The sequence below is a fragment of the Ruditapes philippinarum genome, unplaced genomic scaffold (assembly GCF_026571515.1).
Source record: "Ruditapes philippinarum isolate M1 unplaced genomic scaffold, ASM2657151v2 ctg4502_1_1_1_1, whole genome shotgun sequence".
Classification (NCBI taxonomy): domain Eukaryota; kingdom Metazoa; phylum Mollusca; class Bivalvia; order Venerida; family Veneridae; genus Ruditapes; species Ruditapes philippinarum.
The window spans coordinates 18,714-43,761 of record NW_026861015.1 but is presented as its reverse complement, the minus strand read 5'-3'; the positions used below and the strand labels follow the sequence as shown (position 1 = coordinate 43,761).

Here is a 25,048-nt window from a genome sequence, read left to right as displayed (position 1 = left end):
TCATTTGTTGTCGTTCAAGCGTTCTTTAAGGATTCGACTTTTCTGTATTGTATTATGATAAAAAGTTAATTTCATGTAATTTGCTAAAGAAATATTAAAGATAAATCTTGAGAGACCATAAAAAACAACCAAAAAAAGGTTATTGCACCAGTACTTCTGACTTACTTCCCTTAGACTTTTCTCTCTTACTGTCAACTCATTTTGAAGCCGTTGACAATCAATTCTTCTATTAATCTTTTCCTGCTCAAGTTCCCGCCTTGTCGTTGCTATCTCTTCCCTTAAGGTATGAATTCTTTCAGCATCTGACTCAGCTCTCTGTCTCTAAATAAAACACGAAAGCAGTTTTAAATGAATGGTATTTCTACATAAAAAAACAACCGTTACAGCCTTTTCCACAACAAACCAATTGCAAAGAAATGCACCTCGTGTATATCATTATCTTGTAAACATGAGATTTATATATTTCATTCTGATATTTTGTTTCTGATAGCTTTTTAAAAGCAGTGCACTATATTTAGAAAGTAAAATACGTATGGATCATCCAGTTGGTGGTTATGTGCTACGTATAATTCTAACACTCTGTGGTCACTGGTATACGATAGACTTAAACAATTGTTTTAACGCTTGTGTGCATTTTTTTTTAAAAATACATATTATTCTGATCTTTTCAGCGAAATGTCATCTGCCCGTTCAATGAAATCTTATGCTATAACGAATCTGATTTGGTATCATTACTCCATACCAATTCTTTAGCTTTAAGACCATGACCATTTCACGTTTGATAGTAACAATATGTATCTACTAGAATTAGCATTCTATATTTTTTATTTAAACCAAATTTAAGTTTGTTTGTTTTTATTGTTCTTTTCTTGTTTTGATTTGTTTTTAAAAAAAGAAACAACAATATTTTTGTGTCAATTAATTACTTATAGAATGTATATGTTTATTCTATCTAAGCTTATTAGTTAAAAAATGAAAACGCAGTCCTCGACATAACTTTGCCAAACATATATGTAAAACAAAGTTATAACAATCAAACCAACAACCACTTGGTTGAGAGACCACTGGATAATACATATATTCTTACTTCTAGATAATACATATACCCTGACCAGTAGATAATATACATTTTCTTTCCACTACATAATACATTTACCCTTATCATTAGGAATTGCATATACATGTACCGTTACCACTAGATAATACATATACATTTACCACAATATACAATATAAATACTCTTGCCACTAGATAATACATAAACCTTTACCACTGGATAATACACAAACTTTAACCACTAGATAATATACATATTCTTACTACTAGATAATACACATACCCTTACCATTAGATAATACACATATTCTAACAACTAGATCATACATACAACTAGATAATACACATTTTCTTGCCACTAGATATAACACATATACTAACAACTCGATAATACACATATTCTAACCACTAGATAATACACATGCTCTTACCACTAGATAATACACACATCCTTACCACTAGATAATACACATATTCTAACAAGTAGATCATACATATACCCTAACTACTAGATAATACACATATTCTTGCCACTAGATAATGCACATACACTTACAACTTGATTATACACATATTCCAACCACTAGATAATACACATATTCTAACCACTAGATAATACACATATTCTAACCACTAGATAATACACATGCTCTTACCACTATATAATACACATGCTCTTACCACTAGATAATACACACATCCTTATCACTAGATAATACACATATTCTAACAAGTAGATCATACATATACCCTAACTACTAGATAATACACATTTTCTTGCCACTAGTTAAAGCACATACACTTACAACTCGATAATACACATATTCTTACCATTACATAATACACATGCACTTACTACTAGATAGTATACATATTCTATTCTTACCACGGGATAATACATATACCCTTAACACTCGATAATACACATTGTCCTACCACTAAATAATACATATACCCATACCACTAGATGATATACATATTCTTACCACTAGATAAGACACATACACTAACCATTAGATAATAAAAAATATTCTTACCACTGGATAATACATATTCCTTTACCATTATACAATACATTTACCCTTACCACTAGATAATACATATACCCTTACTACAGGATAATACATATACCCTTACCACTTGATAATATTCTTACCTCTAGATAATACACATATTATTACCACTTGATAATACATTTACCCTTACCACTATTTACTCTTACCACTATATATTTCATATACCGTTACCACTAGTTAATACATATACCATTTCCACTACATAAATCATATACCGTTACCACTAGATAATACAAATATCTTTACCACTAGGTATTACAAATACACTAACCACTAGATAATACATTGTTTTAGTTATTAAGTATACCCGAATTACACATGTATGTTTAATGAACGAAACATGTTATAATTACTAGACAAGTACCTGATTATTTCCCGCTTCTTGTTTGTGTGTTTTAAGAGTCATAATTCTTCTTTCAAGCGTTTGTACGTTGGACTCAAGACCGGCAATGGTGTTTCTAAAATCTTGTTTTGACCTTCGCCTCAGTTCCTGTTCCTGAAAACAAAACATGTATTTAAAGGTCATATGCCATTTAGGCTTGTCAAATATGTACATCATCATAATTTGAATAAATTATTGTGGTGCGAAGAAGATTGACAAAAGTATTAGGTACATTTGCCTCAATTTAATATTAAACTCAATTAAACTTCTTTAATTAAGGGCTATCGTTTATTAAAAAGTGTGCGAACCCGACATACAAAGGACATCTTGCCTGGCGAAATAAGTTCAAAATAAAAGGATTTATTACATATTATACTTCTAATTTATACTTTGGAGGCAACGCATTTTTGTAAGGAATTCCTTTTTGTAAACTCATTTCAATATATGCATGTATGTGAATAAAATGTACGTAATAAGAATAACAAGAGTCATGTCAACATGGCCATCCCTCGCCAATTGTGTTTGCACATTGAAAGAATGTATATGTAGTAGAGCAGAATAATTCAATTTTAAGAGATCTTTTGGTAATGAAAACTGATGGCTGAAGTGATTACAGATTTGAAACCTTTGTGAATACTGATGGCTGAAAATAATAAAGGGCAATAACTGAAAAATAATGCAGAATAGGTTATCATTTCTTATTTGCTGCACTCCTCCTCAATGAGATCTATCCACCTATGAAGTTTCAAGTTGATATCTCAAAGGCTTTTATAGTTATGCTCTAAACAAAAATTAAGCATGAGAAAAAGCAAAGGGCGATAACTGAAAAATAATGCAGGGTAGGTTATCATTCTTATTTGCTGCACTCCTCCTCAATGAGACCTATCCACCTTTGAAGTTTCAAGTTGATATCTAAAAGGCTTTTTAGTTATGCTCTGGACAAAAAATAAGCATGAAAAATAACAAAGGAAAATAACTGAAAAATTATGCATGGTAGAGTTATCATTAATGTGTGCTGCATTCCTCCTAAATGAGATCTTTCCACCTATGAAGTTTCAACTTGATACCTCGAATACTTTTGAGATAAGCTCCAGACAAAAAGTATGAAAAATGACAAAGGACATTAACTAAAAAATTGTAATGGGAATAGTTATCATTCTTGTGTACATCATTCCTCCTCAATAAGATCTATCCACCTTTGACGTTTCATGTTCTCAAAGACTTTTTGATTTATTCTCTACTCAAGTGAAAAATAACAAAATCAATAACTCAAAAATTATAAAGGGTGGAGTTATCATTCTTGTGCACTGCACATCTCCTGAGCGAGATCTATCCAACTATGAAGCTTCATGTTGATATCTTATAAACTTTTGAGTTATGCTCTAGACAAAAATTAAGTTTGAAAAATAACAAAGGGCAATAACTCAAAAATTATGCAGGGTACAGTAATCATTCTTATGCACTGCACTCCTCCTCAATGAGATCTTCCCTACTATGAAGTTTCATATTGATACGTGAAATACTTTTTGAGATATGCTCCGGACAACAATGTCGGACGGAAGGACGGACGGACGGACGGACGGAGACTATTTCTATATCCCCCGCTGCCTTTCGGCAAGGGATAATTAGTTGTTCATCAAGATATAGTTCAGTTGTACCAGCGTGTACATCTACTGTTAGTGGGAGTTATATGTCATTATCTGGGTCTCGTCTGTCTCGCGAGAGTAAAAGAACACCAAAATGGCGGCGCCCATGAACTTATGTCTCAAGGAAAACACAAAAGTGTCATATTGAAGGCTCCCTATTATCCGCCGTATGAACACATCATGCTCAAGCTAATCGGGCTTGCACAATTGCATTTTTTGTCGTTCAAGCGTTCCTTAGGGATTTGTCTTTTCTGTATTTTATTATGATAAAAAGTTAATTTCATGTAATCTGCTAAAGAAATATTAAAGATAAATCTTGAGAGACCATAAAAAACAACCAAGAAAAGGTTATTGCACCCGTGTTTCTGACTTACTTCCCTTAGACTTTTCTCTCTTACTGTCAACTCATTTTGAAGCCGTTGACAATCAATTCTTCTATTAACTTTTTCCTGCTCAAGTTCCCGCCTTGACGTTGCTATCTCTTCCCTTAAGGTATGAATTCTTTCAGCATCTGACTCAGCTCTATGTCTCTAAATAAAAAACGAAGGCAGTTTTAAATGAATGGTACTTATTCATAATAAAACTGTTACAGCTTTTTCCACAACAAACCAATTGCAAAGAAATGCACCACGTGTATATCATTATCTTGTAAACATGAGATTTATTCATTTCATTCTGATATTTTGTTTCTGATATCTTTTTAAAAGCAGTGCACTATATTTAGAAAGTAAAATACGTATGGATCATCCAGTTGGTGGTTATGTGCTACGTATAATTCTAACACTCAGTGTTCATTGGTATACGATAGACTTAAACAATTGCTTTCACGCTTGTGTGCACTTTTTAAAAATATACATATTATTCTGATCTTTGCAGCGAAATATTATCTGCCTGTTCAATGAAATCTTATGCTATAACGAATCTGATTTCGTAACATTACTCCATACCAATTCTTTAGTTTTGTGACCATGACCATTTCACGTTTGATAGTAACAAAATGTATCCACTAAAATTAGCATTCTATTATTTTTATTTAAACCAAATTTTAAGTTTGTTTGTTTTTATTGTTCCTTTTTTTGTTTTATTTTGTTTTTGAAAAAAGAAACAAAAATACTTTGTGTCAATAAATTATTTATAGAATGTATATGTTTATTCTATCTAAGCTTATTAGTTAAAAAATGGAAACGCAGTCCTCGACATAACTTTACCAAACATATGTAAAACAAAGTTATAACAATCAAACCAACAACCGCTTGGCTTAGAGACATTTATCCTTACCACTGGATAATACACATATTCTTACTACTAGATAATACATATACCCTGACCAGTAGATAATATACATTTTCTTTCCACTACATCATACATTTACCCTTATCATCAGGAAATGCATATACCGTTACCACTAGATAATACATATATATTTACCACAATATACAATATAAATACTCTTGCCACTAGATAATACATAAACCCTTACCACTTGATAATACACATATTCTAACAACTAGATAATACACATGCACCTACCACTAGATAATAAACATATTCCTATTACTAGATAATACACATGCACTTACCACTAAATAATATAAATACCCTTACCACTAGATAATACATATACCCATACTACTAGATGATATACATATTCTTACCACTAGATACAACATATACCCTTACCACTAGATGATATACATATTCTTACCACTAGATACTACATATACCATTACCACTCGATAATACACATATTCCTACCACTAAATAAAAACATATTCTTACCACTAGATAATACACACACACTTACCACTTGATAATACATATTGTGATATACCCCTACAACTTGATTATAAAAATATTCTGACCACTAGATAATACACATTTCTCTTACCACTAGATATTATTCTTACCTCTAGATAATACACAGATTACTACCACTTGATAATACGTTTACCTTTACCACTATATACTCTTACCACTTTATAATACATATCCCGTTACCACTAGTTAATACATATACCATTACCACTAGATAATTCACATACCGTTACCACTAGATAATACAAATATCTTTACCACTCGGTATTACAAATACACTAACCACTAGATAATACATTGTTTTAGTTATTTAGTATACCCAAACTACACATGTATGTTTAATAAATGAAACATGTTATTGCTAGACAAGTACCTGACTACTTCCCGCTTCTTGTATGTGTGTTTCAAGAGTCATAATTCTTCTCTCAAGCGTCTGTACGTTGGACTCAAGCCCGGCAATGGTGTTTCTAAAATCTTGTTCAGACCTTCGCCTCAGTTCCTGTTCCTGAAAACAAAGAATGTTTTTAAAGGTCATATGCCATTTAGGCTTGTCAAATATGTACATCATCATAATTTGAATAAATTAGTGTGGTGAGAAGATGATTGACAAAGTATTAAGTACATTTGCCTCAATTAACCACTTAATTAAATACTATTTTTTAATTAAGGGCTATCGTTTATTAAAAAGGAAAAGCCATTACAAAGGCAGTGTAAGTACAACGTAGCAGATAAAGTTCCCTTCAAAATATAGAGTGGTTTTAGTTTTGTAACAACCTTATTATGTGTACCAAATATGGACAACATGTTCAATAATTTCGAAGGGGATTAATTACAGGTGAAATACTGTTAGTACAACCTATTTTGTATATTGTGAAACAAAATGGTTATTTTCTTACGTTTTTGAATGGTTTTGTATATTATTTTAATACAGTTTTCATGTATGATTTTCTCATACGATAAACAAAATTCCTACGAAATATGTCTTTAAGCATTTTTTTTAAAAGCAATGCAGGTTATGTGTTAAAATTACAATTTACCAAAACGTATCAGTTCTTTGCTATATCATATGCAAGAAACCGTAAACAAAATTGTTTGTTATTAAACGTAATAAGAAAATAACACTTCTGTTTTACATAAAAGATTATCTCGCTTACAGTATTTTACAAAGGTCATATGCCATTTAGGCATGTCAAATATGTACATCATCATAATTTGAATAAATTATTGTGGTGCAAAGAAGATTGACAAAGTATTAAGTACATTTGCCTCAATTAACCACTTCAGTAAATACTATTTTTTAATTAAGGGCTATCGTTTTTCAAAAAGTGTGCGAACCCGACATACAAAGGACAGCTTGCCTGGCGAAATAAGTTCAAAATAAAAGGATTTAACATCAATTGGATTAGTTTCTCAGTCATTTTAATAAGACTATCAAATTAAATTGACCAAATGAATTAAATTTGAAAAAATAAGCAGTCTTAGCCTAAATCAAGTGGTCAGGGATCATTGGCAAGCTTGACCATCGGGGAAATGTTAATAAATGTTTAGGCGTATTTAATTAATCAATTAAAGCATTTCAGTTAAATACAATGTTTTCATAAACTTTTTTGATTGTAAATATATAAAGAAAAACTTGAATTTGAGATACTGGTATTTTTTTCAAGTTAACAACCATCCATTATAGGTGAAAAGATTCAATTTTACAAAGCATCCATAATATGTCCAAAACATGCGATCATTTTAATGTCGGTATCTACATATAATACTTCTAATTTATACTTTGGAGGCAACGCATTGTTGTAAGGAATTCCTTTTTGTAAACTCATTTTAATATATGCATGTATGTGAATATAATGTACGTAATAAGAATAACAAGAGCCATGTCAACATGGCCATCCCTCGCCGAATGTGTTTGCTCATTGAAAGAATGTATATGTAGTAGAGCAGAATAATTCAATTTAAAGAGATCTTTTAATAATGAAAACAGATGGCTGAAGTGATTACAGATTTGAAACCTTTGTGAATACTGATGGCTGAAAATAATAAAGGGCAATAACTGAAAAATAATGCAGGGTAGGTTATCATTCTTATTTGCTGCACTCCTCCTCAATGAGATATATCCACCTATGAAGTTTCAAGTTGATATCTCAAAGGCTTTTATAGATATGCTCTAAACAAAAATTAAGCATGAGAAAAAGCATAGGGCAATAACTGAAAAATAATGCAAGATAGGTTATCATTCTTATTTGCTGCACTCCTCCTCAATGAGACCTATCCACCTTTGAAGTTTCAAGTTGATATCTAAAAGGCTTTTAAGTTATGCTCTGGACAAAACTTTAGCATGAAAAATAACAAAGGGAAAATAACTGAAAAAATATGCATGGTAGAGTTATCATTCTTGTGTCCTGCATTTCTCCTAAATGAGATCTTTCCACCTATGAAGTTTCAACTTGATACCTCGAACACGTTTGAGATAAGCTCCAGACAAAAAGTATGAAAACTGACAAAGTGCAATAACTCAAAAATTGTAATGGGAAGAGTTATCATTCTTATGTACATCATTCCTCCTCAATAAGATCTATCCACCTTTGACGTTTCATGTTGACATCTCGAAGACTTTTTGAGTTATGCTCCACTCAAGTGAAAAATTAAGTATAAAAAATAACAAAGGACAATTACTCAAAAATTATGAAGGGTAGACTTATCATTCTTATGCACTGCACACATCCTGAGTGAAATTTATTCAACTGTGACGTTTCATGTTGATATCTTATAAACTTTTTGAGTTATGCTCTGGACAAAAATTAAGTTTGAAAAATAACAAAGGGCAATAACTCAAAAATTATGCAGGGTACAGTAATCATTCTTGTGCACTGCATTCCTCCTCAATGAGATATTTCCCCCTATGAAGTTTCAAGTTGATACGTCAAATACTTTTAGAGATATGCTTCCGACAACAATGTCGGACGGACGGACGGAGACTATTTTTATATCCCCCGCTGCCCTTCGGCGAGGGATAATTAGTTGTTCATCAAGATATAGTTCAGTTGTACCAGCGTGTACATCTACTGTTAGTGGGAGTTATATGTCATAATCTCGGTCTCGTCTGTCTCCCGAGAGTAAAAGAACACCAAAATGGCGGCGCCCATGAACTTATTTCTCAAGTAAAACACGAAAGTGTCACATTGAAGGCTCCTTATTATCCGCCGTATGAACACATCATGCTCAAGCTAATTGGGCTTGCACTATTGCATTTTTTGTCGTTCAAGCGTTCTTTAGGGATTTGACTTTTCTGTATTTTATTATGATAAAAAGTTAATCTCATGTAATCTGCTAAAGAAATATTAAAGATAAATCTTGAGAGACCATAAAAACAACCAAGAAAAGATTATTGCACCTGTATTTCTGACTTACTTCCCTTAGACTTTTCTCTCTTACTGTCAACTCATTTTGAAGCCGTTGACAATCAATTCTTCTATTAACTTTTTCCTGCTCAAGTTCCCGCCTTGACGTTGCTATCTCTTCCCTTAAAGTATGAATTCTTTCAGCATCTGACTCAGCCCTATGTCTCTAAATAAAAAACGAAGGCAGTTTTAAATGAATGGTACTCATTCATAATTAAACCGTTTCAGGTTTTTCCACAACAAACCAATTGCAAAGAAATGCACCACGTGTATATCATTATCTTGTAAACATGAGATTTATTTATTTATTTCTGATATTTTGTTTCTGATATCTTTTTAAAAGCAGTGCACTATATTTAGAAAGTAAAATCCAGCATTCTATTATTTTTTATTTAAACCAAATTTAAGTTTGTTTGTTTTTAACCGCTTGGTTGAGATACATTTATCCTTACCACTGGATAATACATATATTCTAACTACTAGATAATACATATACTCTGACCAGTAGATAATATACATAATATTTCCATTACATAATACATTTACCCTTAACATTAGGAAATGCATATACCGTTACCACTTGATAATTCATATACATTTACCACAATATACAATTTAAATACTCTTGCCACTAGATAATACATAAACCCTTACCACTTGATAATACACATATTCTTACCACTAGATAATACATATACCCTTACCACTTGATAATACATATACATTTACCACAATATACAATATAAATACTCTTGCCACTAGATAATACATAAACCCTTACCACTGGATAATACACATAGTCCTTCCACTAGATTATACACACACACACTAACCATTACATAATAAAAATATTCTTTCCAATAAGTAAAACAATAACACTTACCACTAGATAATATACATATTTCTATCTCTAGATAATACACATATTATTTCCACTTGAAATTTACCCTTACCACTATTTACTCTTACCACTTTATAATACATATACCGTTCCCACTAGTTAATACATATACCATTACCACAAGATAAATCATATACCGTTACCACTAGTAATACTGATATCTTTACCACTCGGTATTACAAATACACTAACCACTAGATAATACATTGTTTTATTTATTTAGTTTACCCAAACTACACATGTATGTATAATAAATGAAACATGTTATTGCTAGACAAGTACCTGATAATTTACCGCTTCTTGTAGTTGTGTTTCAAGAGTCATATTTCTTCTTTCAAGCGTTTGTACGTTAGGCTCAAGACCGGCAGTGGTGTTTCTAAAATCTTGTTCAGACCTTCGCCTCAGTTCCTGTTCCTGAAAACACAGCATGTATTTAAAGGTCATATGCCATTTAGGCATGTCAAATATGTACATCATCATAATTTGAATAAATTATTGTGGTGCAAAGAAGATTGACAAAGTATTAAGTACATTTGCCTCAATTAACCACTTAAATAAATACTATTTTTTAATTAAGGGCTATCGTTTATAAAAAAGGAAAAGTCATTTCAAAGGCAGTGTAAGTACAACGTAGCAGATAAAGTTCCCTTCGAAATATAGAGTGGTTCTAGTTTTGTAACAACCTAATTATTTGTACCAAATATGGACAACATGTTCAATAATTTCGAAGGGGATTAATTACAGGTGAAATACTGTTAGTACAACCTATATTGTATATTGTGAAACAAAATGGTTATTTTCTTACGTTTTTGAATGGTTTTGTATATTATTTTAATACAGTTTTCATGTATGATTTTCTCATACGATAAACGAAATTCCTACGAAATATGTCTTTAAGCTTTTTTTTTTAAAGCAATGCAGGTTATGTGTTAAAATTACAATTTACCAAAACGTATCAGTTCTTTGCTATATTATATGCAAGAAACCGTAAACAAAATTGTTTGTTATTAAACGTAATAAATAAATAACACTTCAATCTGTTTTACATAAAAGATTATCTCGCTTACAGTATTTTACAAAGGTCATATGCCATTTAGGCATGTCAAATATGTACATCATCATAATTTGAATAAATTATTGTGGTGCAAAGAAGATTGACAAAGTATTAAGTACATTTGCCTCAATTAACCACTTCAGTAAATACTATTTTTTAATTAAGGGCTATCGTTTATCAAAAAGTTTGCGAACCCGACATACAAAGGACAGCTTGCCTGGCGAAATAAGTTCAAAATAAAAGGATTTAACATCGATTGGATTAGTTTCCCAGTCATTTTAATAAGACTATCAAATTAATTTGACCAAATGAATTAAATTTGAAAAATAAGCAGTCTTAGCCTAAATCAAGTGGTCAGGGATCATTGGCAAGCTTGACCATCGGGGAAATGTTAATAAATGTTTAGGCGTATTTAATTAATCAATTAAAGCATTTCAGTTAAATACAATGTTTTCATAAACTTTTTTGATTGTAATATATAAAGAAAAACTTGAATTTGAGATACTGGTATTTTTTTCAAGTTAACAACCATCCATTATAGGTGAAAAGATTCAATTTTACAAAGCATCCATAATATGTCCAAAACATGCGATCATTTTAATGTCGGTATCTACATATAATACTTCTAATTTATACTTTGGAGGCAACGCATTTTTGTAAGGAATTCCTTTTTGTAAACTCATTTCAATATATGCATGTATGTGAATATAATGTACGTAATAAGAATAACAAGAGCCATGTCAACATGGCCATCCCTCGCCGAATGTGTTTGCTCATTGAAAGAATGTATATGTAGTAGAGCAGAATAATTCAATTTTAAGAGATCTTTTGGTAATGAAAACTGATGGCTGAAGTGATTACAGATTTGAAACCTTTGTGAATACTGATGGCTGAAAATAATAAAGGGCAATAACTGAAAAATAATGCAGGGTAGGTTATCATTCTTATTTGCTGCACTCCTCCTCAATGAGATATATCCACCTATGAAGTTTCAAGTTGATATCTCAAAGGCTTTTATAGTTATGCTCTAAACAAAAATTAAGCATGAGAAAAAGCATAGGGCAATAACTGAAAAATAATGCAGGGTAGGTTATCATTCTTATTTGCTGCACTCCTCCTCAATGAGACCTATCCACCTTTGAAGTTTCAAGTTGATATCTAAAAGGCTTTTAAGTTATGCTCTGGACAAAACTTTAGCATGAAAAATAACAAAGGGAAAATAACTGAAAAATTATGCATGGTAGAGTTATCATTCGTGTGTGCTGCATTCCTCCTAAATGAGATCTTTCCACCTATGAAGTTTCAACTTGATACCTCGAACACTTTTGAGATAAGCTTCAGACAAAAAGTATGAAAACTGACAAAGTGCAATAACTCAAAAATTGAAATGGGAAGAGTTATCATTCTTATGTACATCATTCCTCCTCAATAAGATCTATCCACCTTTGACGTTTCATGTTGACATCTCGAAGACTTTTTGAGTTATGCTCCACTCAAGTGAAAAATTAAGTATAAAAAATAACAAAGGACAATTACTCAAAAATTATGAAGGGTAGAATTATCATTCTTATGCACTGCACACCTCCTGAGTGAAATTTGTTTAACTGTGACGTTTCATGTTGATATCTTATAAACTTTTTGAGTTATGCTCTGGACAAAAAATAAGTTTGAAAAATAACAAAGGGCAATAACTCAAAAATTATGCAGGGTACAGTAATCATTCTTGTGCACTGCATTCCTCCTCAATGAGATATTTCCCCCTATGAAGTTTCAAGTTGATACGTCAAATACTTTTAGAGATATGCTTCCGACAACAATGTCGGACGGACGGACGGACGGACGGAGACTATTTTTATATCCCCCGCTGCCCTTCGGCGAGGGATAATAAGTTGTTCATCAAGATATAGTTCTGTTGTACCAGCGTGTACATCTACTGTTAGTGGTTATATGTCATAATCTCGGTTTCGGCTGTCTCGCGAGAGTACAAGAACACCAAAATGGCGGCGCCCATGAACTTATTTCTCAAGTAAAACACGAAAGTGTCACATTGAAGGCTCCTTATTATCCGCCGTATGAACACATCATGCTCAAGCTAATCGGGCTTGCACAATTTCATTTTTTGTCGTTCAAGCGTTCTTTAGGGATTTGACTTTTCTGTATTTTATTATGATAAAAAGTTAATCTCATGTAATCTGCTAAAGAAATATTAAAGATAAATCTTGAGAGACCATAAAAACAACCAAGAAAAGATTATTGCACCTGTATTTCTGACTTACTTCCCTTAGACTTTTCTCTCTTACTGTCAACTCATTTTGAAGCCGTTGACAATCAATTCTTCTATTAACTTTTTCCTGCTCAAGTTCCCGCCTTGACGTTGCTATCTCTTCCCTTAAGGTATGAATTCTTTCAGCATCTGACTCAGCTCTATGTCTCTAAATAAAAAACGAAGGCAGTTTTAAATGAATGGTACTCATTCATAATAAAACCATTACAGGTTTTTCCACAACAAACCAATTGCAAAGAAATGCACCACGTGTATATCATTATCTTGTAAACATGAGATTTATTTATTTATTTCTGATATTTTGTTTCTGATATCTTTTTAAAAGCAGTGCACTATATTTAGAAAGTAAAATCCAGCATTCTATTATTTTTTATTTAAACCAAATTTAAGTTTGTTTGTTTTTAACCGCTTGGTTGAGATACATTTATCCTTACCACTGGATAATACATATATTCTAACTACTAGATAATACATATACTCTGACCAGTAGATAATATACATAATATTTCCATTACATAATACATTTACCCTTAACATTAGGAAATGCATATACCGTTACCACTTGATAATTCATATACATTTACCACAATATACAATTTAAATACTCTTGCCACTAGATAATACATAAACCCTTACCACTTGATAATACACATATTCTTACCACTAGATAATACATATACCCTTACCACTTGATAATACATATACATTTACCACAATATACAATATAAATACTCTTGCCACTAGATAATACATAAACCCTTACCACTGGATAATACACATATTCCTTCCACTAGATTATACACACACACTAACCATTACATAATAAAAATATTCTTTTAAATAAGTAAAACATAAACACTTACCACTAGATAATATACATATTTCTATCTCTAGATAATACACATATTATTTCCACTTGAAATTTACCCTTACCACTATTTACTCTTACCACTTTATAATACATATACCGTTCCCACTGGTTAATACATATACCATTACCACAAGATAAATCATATACCGTTACCACTAGTAATACTGATATCTTTACCACTCGGTATTACAAATACACTAACCACTAGATAATACATTGTTTTATTTATTTAGTTTACCCAAACTACACATGTATGTATAATAAATGAAACATGTTATTGCTAGACAAGTACCTGATAATTTACCGCTTCTTGTAGTTGTGTTTCAAGAGTCATATTTCTTCTTTCAAGCGTTTGTACGTTAGGCTCAAGACCGGCAGTGGTGTTTCTAAAATCTTGTTCAGACCTTCGCCTCAGTTCCTGTTCCTGAAAACACAGCATGTATTTAAAGGTCATATGCCATTTAGGCATGTCAAATATGTACATCATCATAATTTGAATAAATTATTGTGGTGCAAAGAAGATTGACAAAGTATTAAGTACATTTGCCTCAATTAACCACTTAAATAAATACTATTTTTTAATTAAGGGCTATCGTTTATAAAAAAGGAAAAGTCATTTCAAAGGCAGTGTAAGTACAACGTAGCAGATACAGTTCCCTTCGAAATATAGTGTGGTTCTAGTTTTGTAACAACCTAATTATTTGTACCAATTATGGACAACATGTTCAATAATTTCGAAGGGGATTAATTACAGGTGAAATACTGTTAGTACAACCTATATTGTATATTGTGAAACAAAATGGTTATTTTCTTACGTTTTTGAATGGTTTTATATATTATTTGAATACAGTTTTCATGTATGATTTTCTCATACGATAAACAAAATTCCTACGAAATATGTCTTTAAGCATTTTTATTTTTAAAAGCAATGCAGGTTATGTGTTAAAATTACAATTTACCAAACGTATCAGTTCTTTGCTATATCATATGCAAGAAACCGTAAACAAAATTGTTTGTTATTAAACGTAATAAGAAAATAACACTTCTGTTTTACATAAAAGATGATCTCGCTTACAGTATTTTACATGTGATTATTCCACTTGGGAAATTATTGAACATGCGGTTCACATCTGGTACGCATTAAAAAAATCGATGCTGAGCAGATAAACTGTACTTAAATAGCAAAATAATGATATGATTATTCAAATACGCTCAATATCACTAGAGACAATCTCTGTTACAACTCTTTCGAGAATCGACCGTTAGAGTATTGGAACAATATAATTATATTTAATAAATATAAATATTTCAAGGATATTATTTTATACCCTTTATAATCAAAATTTATTACACATCACTTATCAAAACATGTATATCTTACGCGTTTTTGAAAACAAATCAACGTGTATAATATTATTTTATAACTTGAAAAAAACATCAAAGAAAACTATATTATGATTTCACATAATGTGTAAGACAGAGAGGAAGTGCATTGTTTAAGAACCATAAACCTAACTTGCTCTGGTATCTCCTGAATGATTCTGATAAAAACTGAATAAAGGTTGTCATATGAACAATGATTCATTAAAAACGTTCACACAGTGGAAGTGACCAATAGGCGAAAGCACATATTAGGCCTCAAAAGTCAATAAATATATATTTTAATTCTTTAGAAATGTGTTAAATACTATTTGAAAAAAGGTTTTAGAACATGTTATATGTTTTACATTAACAAATGAAGGAAGAAGCGCTGAACATGCAGTCATGGTAACAAAATATAAACAAAGTATTATTTTCACTTTGATACAAAATACGTTTTCATTATGAGATACTGAGTGCCAACAGAGCTATTGTTGCAAAAGATAGTTCATGTACATGCCAAATGAATATTACCTTAAACACTGTATTGATTGAAGGAACTCGTATAAAACGTTACAAATGTTTTAGACTGATTAGAATAAGTATTGTGTGTAAGTATGATAATAAACCTGGCTTAGTTTTATATTTTATTAACCTTTCTTAGTTTTATGAAACGTTCTTGCATTTGATTTAATACGGTTATTTTTGTTGTTTGTTTGGGTCTCACGTCACACCGACACAGTATAGGTCATATAGCGAAGTTCCAGTTTTACTGTTGGAGGAATACCTCATGTGTCCTTCCGTGCATTATTTCAGACACGAACGGACACCTGAGTAGAACAAACGACGTTCCGTAAGCGAGCTGGATAGCTTCCTCACTCTGAAGTCTCTGTTGGGATTCGAATCCACAGCGGTGAGAGGCAAGAAATTTGAATTTAACGACCTTAACCACTCGTCCACGGACGCCCCATTAAGTTACGTCTTTGGTCATCAGTCTGTATGTGAATATTGTCAAATATTTCTTCTATTGAGGTCATATTATTCAGATCGTATTATTGTGAGCAAGTTACATGATTCGGGGCCATTTACTCACTAAATAGTTCCTTTTGACACCACAATACAATACACTGAGGAGTACGATATTGCCTCAGCAGAGCATATTATTTGTAAAATTTGCGTGTGTTTTCTTTCACAAGGAGACACATTTTGAGTGATTTTTCTACCATAAAGTTAATGTTGACCCACATTTTCTTACATGTAACATTGTGCTTAACTCACTTTTGGCTAAAAAAATATTTCAAACAGCTTGGTTCAAAATAAAATATTTACATTGTTTTCAAATGTGATTGAGCCGTCTAAAAATAAGAAGTATTTCTGTCAAAAAGATTGAATTTCTTTCTACCAGTTCAAAAAATATAGAACGAACACAAAAGTTTGATATTGATACCAATGACCTTGTGTGACCTTGACTATGACCTGAGAAAAGCAAAATCTTCGCTCTGCACATTGTCTGATTATGGTAAACACTTCTGCCCAGTAGTTTCAATTTTCTTCCACCGGACACGAAAAACTGCTAACAGACGAACGGACGGTCGACGGACAAACAGACAACCAGGTGCATAACAATAAACATCGATTTCTTTTGAGCGTACAGAGAAAAAACTAATTAAGAGATGAATACTGGTGGTTACCAAGGAGTTAATCATGGCGACAAAAAAGTGGACCGAACAAAGGAAGACAAAGAAAAGTTAGGAATTATTTGATTAAATCGACGAATTTAATTTCCTCAAACCTTTTACAGTGCAATGAAATTTTCAGTTTTGTGATGAAAACTAAGGTAAAGTCGATTGCAAGGCTTAGGTAGCTGTACATTGTCCAATTTATTAATCTTTTAATTAAAACGTGACCACATTACAATGTCCCTCCAACAATTTTTTCAAAATTCATTAGATCGAAATCATTTTTCATCTCTGTCTGGCAATATTTTTAAATCGCAAATATATAAATCTAGGCAAATGTAGTCATGACATTCTGATATATAATATGTTAATCGCCACGTTTCTCCCATACTAATTATAATTTTTTTATTAGGATTTATTGAAAATGAGCAGACGTAATGAAATTAAAATAAAGTCTTACTTTAGTTCTTCTTAAATCAGGATTCTCTCTTCGGTGTTTATCGATTTCTTGTACACGTTTTCTCTCTGTTTGTAACTCAATATTCAAATCTTCGTCTCTATGTCGTTTTAGATTGCTGCCTAGACAAGAAAGCAACAAAATATTTCTGGTTTTTGTTATACAGTTGTTTTTCTTATCTGTTAGCGAATGACGAGACAACTTTCTGATGGAATTTCACTGACAATTTCCTTGACATGTATATGATATTAATAATGTCTAGCTATAACTTACTGGTTTGACTGTACAAAACAAATGCCCTTATGTGAATTATAATTCTTATTGTCAAACGAGTGTAGATAAGGTCATTGTTAAATGTAATTCAACATTTTTATCGGAAATAAAGCTTCACATGGCTCTGCTCTACTGTACTCAAAACTTTGATTTTATTTGGTTTTCGGTTATTTCTTCTCCTTACCCGTATCACATTTAAACGTCATGAATTTCGCTACAGTTGACAGTAATCTTCAATTTTATATTTGCATTATACTGACGAGTAAGACCCTCTGACACCCTGTTGAAACAATTTGCAGCATGTTCACTCCCTAAGAATTGTAATACTTGTGTCATACCTTCCTGTGAAGTGCTTGCTAATGACAAAACGACTCCATCTTCAGACGGCTTCTTTAACTGTCCTGAAGGTATACAATACAACATATTCATGTTCTTTGGTTGAATTATACTGGAAGTCATGAATGAAGGGAATGGCTCATATACACACATAAAAGATCTGTTAACGGTGATTTCCCCGAGATTTAATGAACATGTTCATAGAAACGATGGCAAATGCACGATCTCTTATGTCGCTTCTACTGATTAGAGCGTTATTAGACCCCAAAGAGTTACAGTTAAACCAATGGGACAAGATAAACTAGATATACAGAAATGAATTACCGGGCGACTGCGGCTGTGAGTGTCATTATAATATAATCGATATAGATGGAAATGTACATGATATTACCGGAGAGTGGATCTAGCAGACGTTCCAGAGTTTCCAGAGTTAAGTAGCCCATCACGCAAAAGAAGTCGTCGAAAATGTCTTCAAGTTCTGCCTTGAAGTTTTTCAAATGTTCTTGAAATTCTTTCCCGTGAATATAGTTAATAATTTGAAGAAGAATTTGATTCGATTGACATCGAATTGTTAAAACAACGCTCTCCTTTCTTGCACCTATAACAGATGTCCCTGGAAATCCATTTATGGTCTTCTTTATTTCATTGAGAGCCTGAATTTTGTTTTCTTCATCTGACCTTGAGGAGTCGAAGTGATCTATTATCGTTTGCTCTGCCATACTCTTATAGTATTTGTCGCATATAATGTGGACTTTCAATTCAACTAAAAGAAAATCAAGCATTTTTAATGGTCATTTACTAATAGTAACTCATGTCTGAGATCGACTTGTTTATCTTATATTCTTTTAATGGAAATTATCTAGTTGGAGAAGCGGTAAGAAGATGAGAATGTAACGATAGAAAGCCTGCGCTATGGACGTGTAGGATAGCCTTGTTCTTCACTGGTGACCAGGGCTTATAACTTTCTGCTCTAGCAGGATAGAGATTCAAATGAAATGATGCTTTTAATAAGAGTTCTTACTTAATTTACAACTTAAGCAATGAAAAGCAGGCAGCTTATATAAATTTCATCGTTATTAACTCTTACCAATATATTGTAAGTTTTCCTGAGAGTCATCTTCCTCGAGCTTTTCTATAAGATCATCGACACTTGCTGTAAGCATAGAGTAAAATGTCAATGAAAAGCAAGTTAGTTCTCATAACCTGTTTTGATTAAAATCATTTTACCTATCAATGTGTTAATGATAACATCAATTGAAAAAGGCAATTTCGTCTTAGTTTATGCATTTGGCAGCTTGAATGTATTTGTTGTTATAAAAAGGCTATAAGTATTCTTCTATCTTAACAAATCCATTATCTGTTTCAAAAAATGCACAATAGTATCGTCGCTATATTTGTCAGAAAATTTTGAACGTTTGTTTTTTTCTGGCGTTGGCAAAATTATTTCGAATTGTTTATTTTACCACAAATTTACTTGGTTAATAATTTCTTGCAAAGAATTTGGCAGCTTTAACATTTTTAAAATGACCTTTGCTGGCGAATCAGGTTTTTAATCTAACAACCATTTCTTTTAAACCTTTTAAATACGAGTAACTTTATAACTATAACGACTGAAAATGAACGTAAATAAAACATATTTTGTAAAGTAGCTTGTGAATATTTTTGAAAAAAAAAAACAAAGAACACTTTAATTTATACATGCATTTTTGACTTTAACATCTCTTATTTTTTGTAATTGTTAACTTTCTGTTCGGCTGGCTTATACATTTACAGTGTATATGGCAAAGTATGTACGGCTAGAATGTTAGTAAGCAGTAAAAGCCCTGACAGCTGACCCATTAGGGAAGTGAAAACAAACGTATTGTGCAACTACGACTGATTCTAAATCGACTTTTTATTTCATTACATCAAGCTTGTCCTTATCTTATTATTTTTTAATAATGAATCATAAATCATTTTTCTGATAAAAACAGAAATACAGTTAACACGTTAGATATTGTTGAGTCAACAGGTTATTACGATTCTAGGTAATATTTGACTCGATGACTTAAATTAAAAAACAAATAAGTATGAATATTTCAATTTAAGTTGTTACCTTTATACTTCTCTGCAATACTGATAATTTCAAGACCTTTCAGCTTTTCCAATAAATCTGTTAGATCAATATCAGAATATATATCGCTGCGATATATATCAATAAGGTGCTCGACTTCATCTTCAACATCCTCATTGATAACTCCCGCTAGTGATCTTAAATTATGAACTAAATCCTCACAACAATAATCTAATTTCTCTCTATTCGATGCCTCAATGGCGACAGCCGCATATGATTCTTTTGCTTTCTTTAAATTCTCAATATATCGTCGCACTTTTCTATTCAAGCTACTTCCAAACACAATCAAAAGTATTTCTGCTACGACACACATGTCCCAGGAATCTATGTCCGGGTTTGCATCAGCTGTACCGTCTTCTTGCATTCTAAACAGTTGTAAAAAGGCACCCTGGATATTTAATTTATCCATCAAAAGAACTTTGTATTGCATAAGGAATTCCGGGACTTTTTGACTTTGACTCTTTAAGCGGTCAAGCAGAAATTCTTTTAAGACCATTGGTGCAGCATCTACCAAGAGCTTACAATAACGGATGTACTTTTTATTTCCATCACCGAAGAACAATTTGAGATCTAAACAAAACAAAAATGAATAAATATAAGAAAAAAAGACACACACAAAAATAGAAATTAAGTATGTTTATTAACTCATCAATTTGTTTTCCCCACAAATTATTTGCAACAATGGCCTTCTCCAGAAAGCCTCTGATATTACAACTTTACTCGACAGCAACTATGCAACTAATCAAAATATCACACCCACTTGTCTAATTAATTCATACTTTGAATATACATTTATGTTTGCGATTTCAAAGGTGCCGTTATAAGTATCATACTTTCACAACTTACCATTTTTGTACTTCAAGGTTAATTCAACCTGTAATATATATATATAATGGATATTTTTGCTTATCTAAATAAGTTTAAACATATTTATTTTCAAACATGTTGCACAAACAAATCTACATTCAACAATAAAAAGAACAAAACAATGATGAAAATTCAGATTTAAAAGCATAAAATGGTTATAAAGGCATTTTCCCAACAATTTTAAGATGGGTTTTTGACAATTTTTGACAATTTGACAAAGTAGAAAAGATAATCATTAATACTAGTTGAGAAAGTATGTAGAATATGGAACTAGAACTCCGCGAGTCGGATGTGTCGCCTTCTGAACAATATAGTTTAGGAGAAATGGCCAGGACAAAAATGAAATATGAAAACTAACAAAGGGCAATAACTCAAAATATAATAAGTGAAGAGAAGCAGCTTCTGTGCACTGCCTTTCTTATCAATAAGATCTATCATTCTATGAAGTTTCAAGTCCATATCTTTTATAACTTATGAGAAAAAGCCTGGACAAAAATAAAGTATGAAAATTAATAAAGGGTGATAACTCACAAATAAGAAGTGCAGAGTAACGGTTCTTGTACTCTGCATTTTTTCTTAATGAGATCTATCATCCTATGAAGTTTCATGTCCATAGCTTTCATACTTGAGGAGAAATAGCCAGGACAAAATTAAAGTATGAAAATAAACAAAGGGCAATAACTCAAAAATTAAGAAATGCAGAGTACCGGTTCTTGTGCACTGCACTTCTTCTTAACGAGATCTATCATCCTATGAAGTTTTATGTCCATGACTTTTATACATTGGGAGAAATGGCCCGGACAAAAATAAAGTATGAAAATTAACAAAGGGCAATAACTCAAAAATTAGGAAATGCAGAGTACTGGTTCTTGTGCACTGCACTTCTTCTTAATGAGATCTATCATCCTATGAAGTTTTAAGTCCATGGCTTTTAAACATTGGGAGAAACGGCCCGGACAAAAATAAAGTATGAAAATTAACAAAGGGCAATAACTCAAAAATTAGGAAATGCAGAGTACCGGTTCTTGTGCACTGCACTTCTTCTTAATGAGATCTATCATCCTATGAAGTTTCGAGTCCATAGCTTTTATAGTTGAAGAGAAATGGCCCGGACAAAATTAAAGTACGAAAATTAACAAAGGGCAATAACTCAAAAATTAAGAACTGCAGAGTACTGGTCCTTGTGCACTGCACTTCGGGTTATTGAAAGAAGCATGCATACCAAGTTTGAAGTCAATCAGACTTATAGTGACTGAGTTATGCTCCGGACAAGCTTTAGGGGACGCCGACGCCGACAACGACGCCGACAACGACGCCGACACGGACGCCGCCGCCGACGCCGCCGACAAAAGTAACCCCTATATGTCGCCTTTTAAGGCGACACAAAAAGGGCCGTAACTAAGTCAAATTAACGACCTTCAAAACGAAAAGTGACATTAAGTAGAAGTTTATAACTGAAAGGAGTTCGAACAAGGACTAAATATATTAATATTCAATATTTTAAGTCAAAATAATTGTCGTGTTAATAACTGTATCAAGTATAAGATCTTCATGATTTGTGAAAGTAAATAGTTAAATCTTAAAGTAGGTAATAGTAAAAGAGGAAAATCTATATGGTTAATAAACTTTGAGGAGCAGGAAATCGTTTGCTATCCATTTCACCCACAATATATTACACTGGGACTGGTAAAGATATGCCGAACTATTTTTGGTGATCGTTTTAATTTTCATGATTACGTAAGTTTGTAAATTTCCTATTAACTAATAGGAGTGTTTTGTTTTTCAGGGCATATTTTCTCGATTCAAATGTTATTATTTATCTTGTTAAAACGGTACAGATTTCGCCGCAATTTTGGCTGTAATCTTTTATTCCTTTTTTGTGTAGTGTTGAACGTTGAACGTGTGACGTCATCTTCTTTACGTGCAACTGTTTCCCGCGCTACGTTGCAATAAAGTTGACAATTGGCATTTTTCCCACTTTTTAGGCATTAAATTAAAAGAAATTTGTTCGTTTTTCGTTAGTTTTGCGCAGCTGTTGAATGTCCAGAGTCTATTTTACGTGCGTCCGTTTCCCGAGTGTCAGTGCAAACATTTAAACATTGCTATTTTGTTCACTTGTTAGTCATTTACTAACAAATTGCTTGGTTGTTTTTTTTCATGATAATATCATATATCACATGTGAAAGTGAGAAAATTTTATAACTACATGTACTGACAGTATTTAAACATAAAGGTACTAACATTACAGGTTTATCTAAAATGTTGATTCCTCTTCTTCGGTCAGCTTTTGAGTGTGCCCCGTAGGCGTAAAAGAAGGTCAGATAACGATGCTAAAATATCTGTTTCAACACCTTAACGCCCCCGTTCAATGACGAGTCTACTCTGCTCAAACGTAAGACGTTGCCTCTTTATTACCAATTTCTCTCCCTCCAAATATATGCCGTCGTTATGTGCACCCTCTGTCAATGTCCTACGTGCAGATTTTTTTTACCACGGTTGGTGTTCATCGAAGGCGTATGAGTATGTTCTGTTAGATTGAATGGTTTTGGGGTTGAACATTTTACAGGATCCCCAACATCTACAATATGAACGGAACTGTCACTATCATCGTCCAATTCAGCTAGGAAGTTGGTAAATGGCGAAGTGTTGTTTGAAATTTACATTCCGCTCCTTTCTGAATTAACGGCCGAGTCTCGTCTACCAACGATAGCCTCTAAAGCTGTAACACCAATTATATGTAGAAAAATTTCATATAAAGAACTTAACGAGGAAATGTCTCTGCTCCCGCCACCAGTCCTTTGTTGCCTTTGTTTTATATTAGCTCCCTTGGCACAAATAGCGGTAGACCAGTCACTCTACTTCTTTCTTACTTCTGTGGATCAGTACGAAACAGAATTCACTTTTGCTGTTATCTGCACCCGTTTTTCTTGTTTTCTTTCAATTTGTGATCATGCCAGAAAAAAAAATTGATGACAAGAAGTGATTGGCTCTCACTCTCCTCTCTTGCAAGTACCTCAAGTTTAATTGTGTTGAACTTTTCTTCCTTTTTCTTGACCATTTTTCTAAACCAATTTCAACTATGATGCAAAAAATATATATATTATTATGAAAAGCGGACTTTGTTTGAACTACACAGAGTCACTTTTGCTATGCTAATACGATGTCGTAAATTACCCTTGAGAAATGAGATCGTTAAGGTGTCCTACCAGACAATGAAGTAAGGACATTTAAGTTATATCGTAGCAATCTCGTAAGATTGGTCACAAATTTAAGATACGAAACTTATTCAAGACAACCACCCCCAGGTTGATTATTTCTGAATGATTACGAGCAAGGTGCAATATAAATTTAAGCTTGATGTTTTTATGTTTTTAAGCCCTCCCCATTGACATTATAATTATATCAAATATGCAAGGAACCAACATCTTAAAAGTGTAAGCCTTGGTGTTTGTGAGATGTCACCCAAGATATTGTC

General features: G+C 32.3%; 1 protein-coding gene across 1 annotated transcript; it reads right to left on the bottom strand.

Moving 5' to 3' along the window:
* On the bottom strand, positions 1-24,631 carry LOC132714220 (calponin homology domain-containing protein DDB_G0272472-like). The gene is made up of 15 exons (XM_060697025.1): positions 24,568-24,631; positions 20,689-21,276; positions 19,681-19,746; positions 18,985-19,356; positions 18,518-18,658; positions 17,988-18,106; positions 14,782-14,913; positions 13,611-13,766; positions 10,563-10,694; positions 9,390-9,545; positions 6,349-6,480; positions 4,535-4,690; positions 2,497-2,628; positions 166-321; positions 1-42 (listed from the first exon to the last, which is right to left on the bottom strand). The coding sequence occupies exons 1-15, from the start codon at positions 24,629-24,631 to the stop codon at positions 1-3; spliced, it is 2,544 nt and encodes an 847-aa protein (XP_060553008.1).
* Positions 24,632-25,048: the final 417 nt, after the last annotated feature.

Excerpts from the sequence above, each read along its gene's own strand:
- LOC132714220 (XM_060697025.1), bottom strand. The coding sequence starts at position 24,631 with ATGGTCAAGAAAAAGGAAGAAAAGTTCAACACAATTAAACTTGAGGTA. Across the intron at positions 18,107-18,517 it reads GGTGTCAGAGGGTCTTACTC|GCAGCAATCTAAAACGACAT; the intron begins GTCAGTATAATG and ends TTTCTTGTCTAG. Across the intron at positions 6,481-9,389 it reads GAGAGAAAAGTCTAAGGGAA|GAACAGGAACTGAGGCGAAG; the intron begins GTAAGTCAGAAA and ends CTTTGTTTTCAG.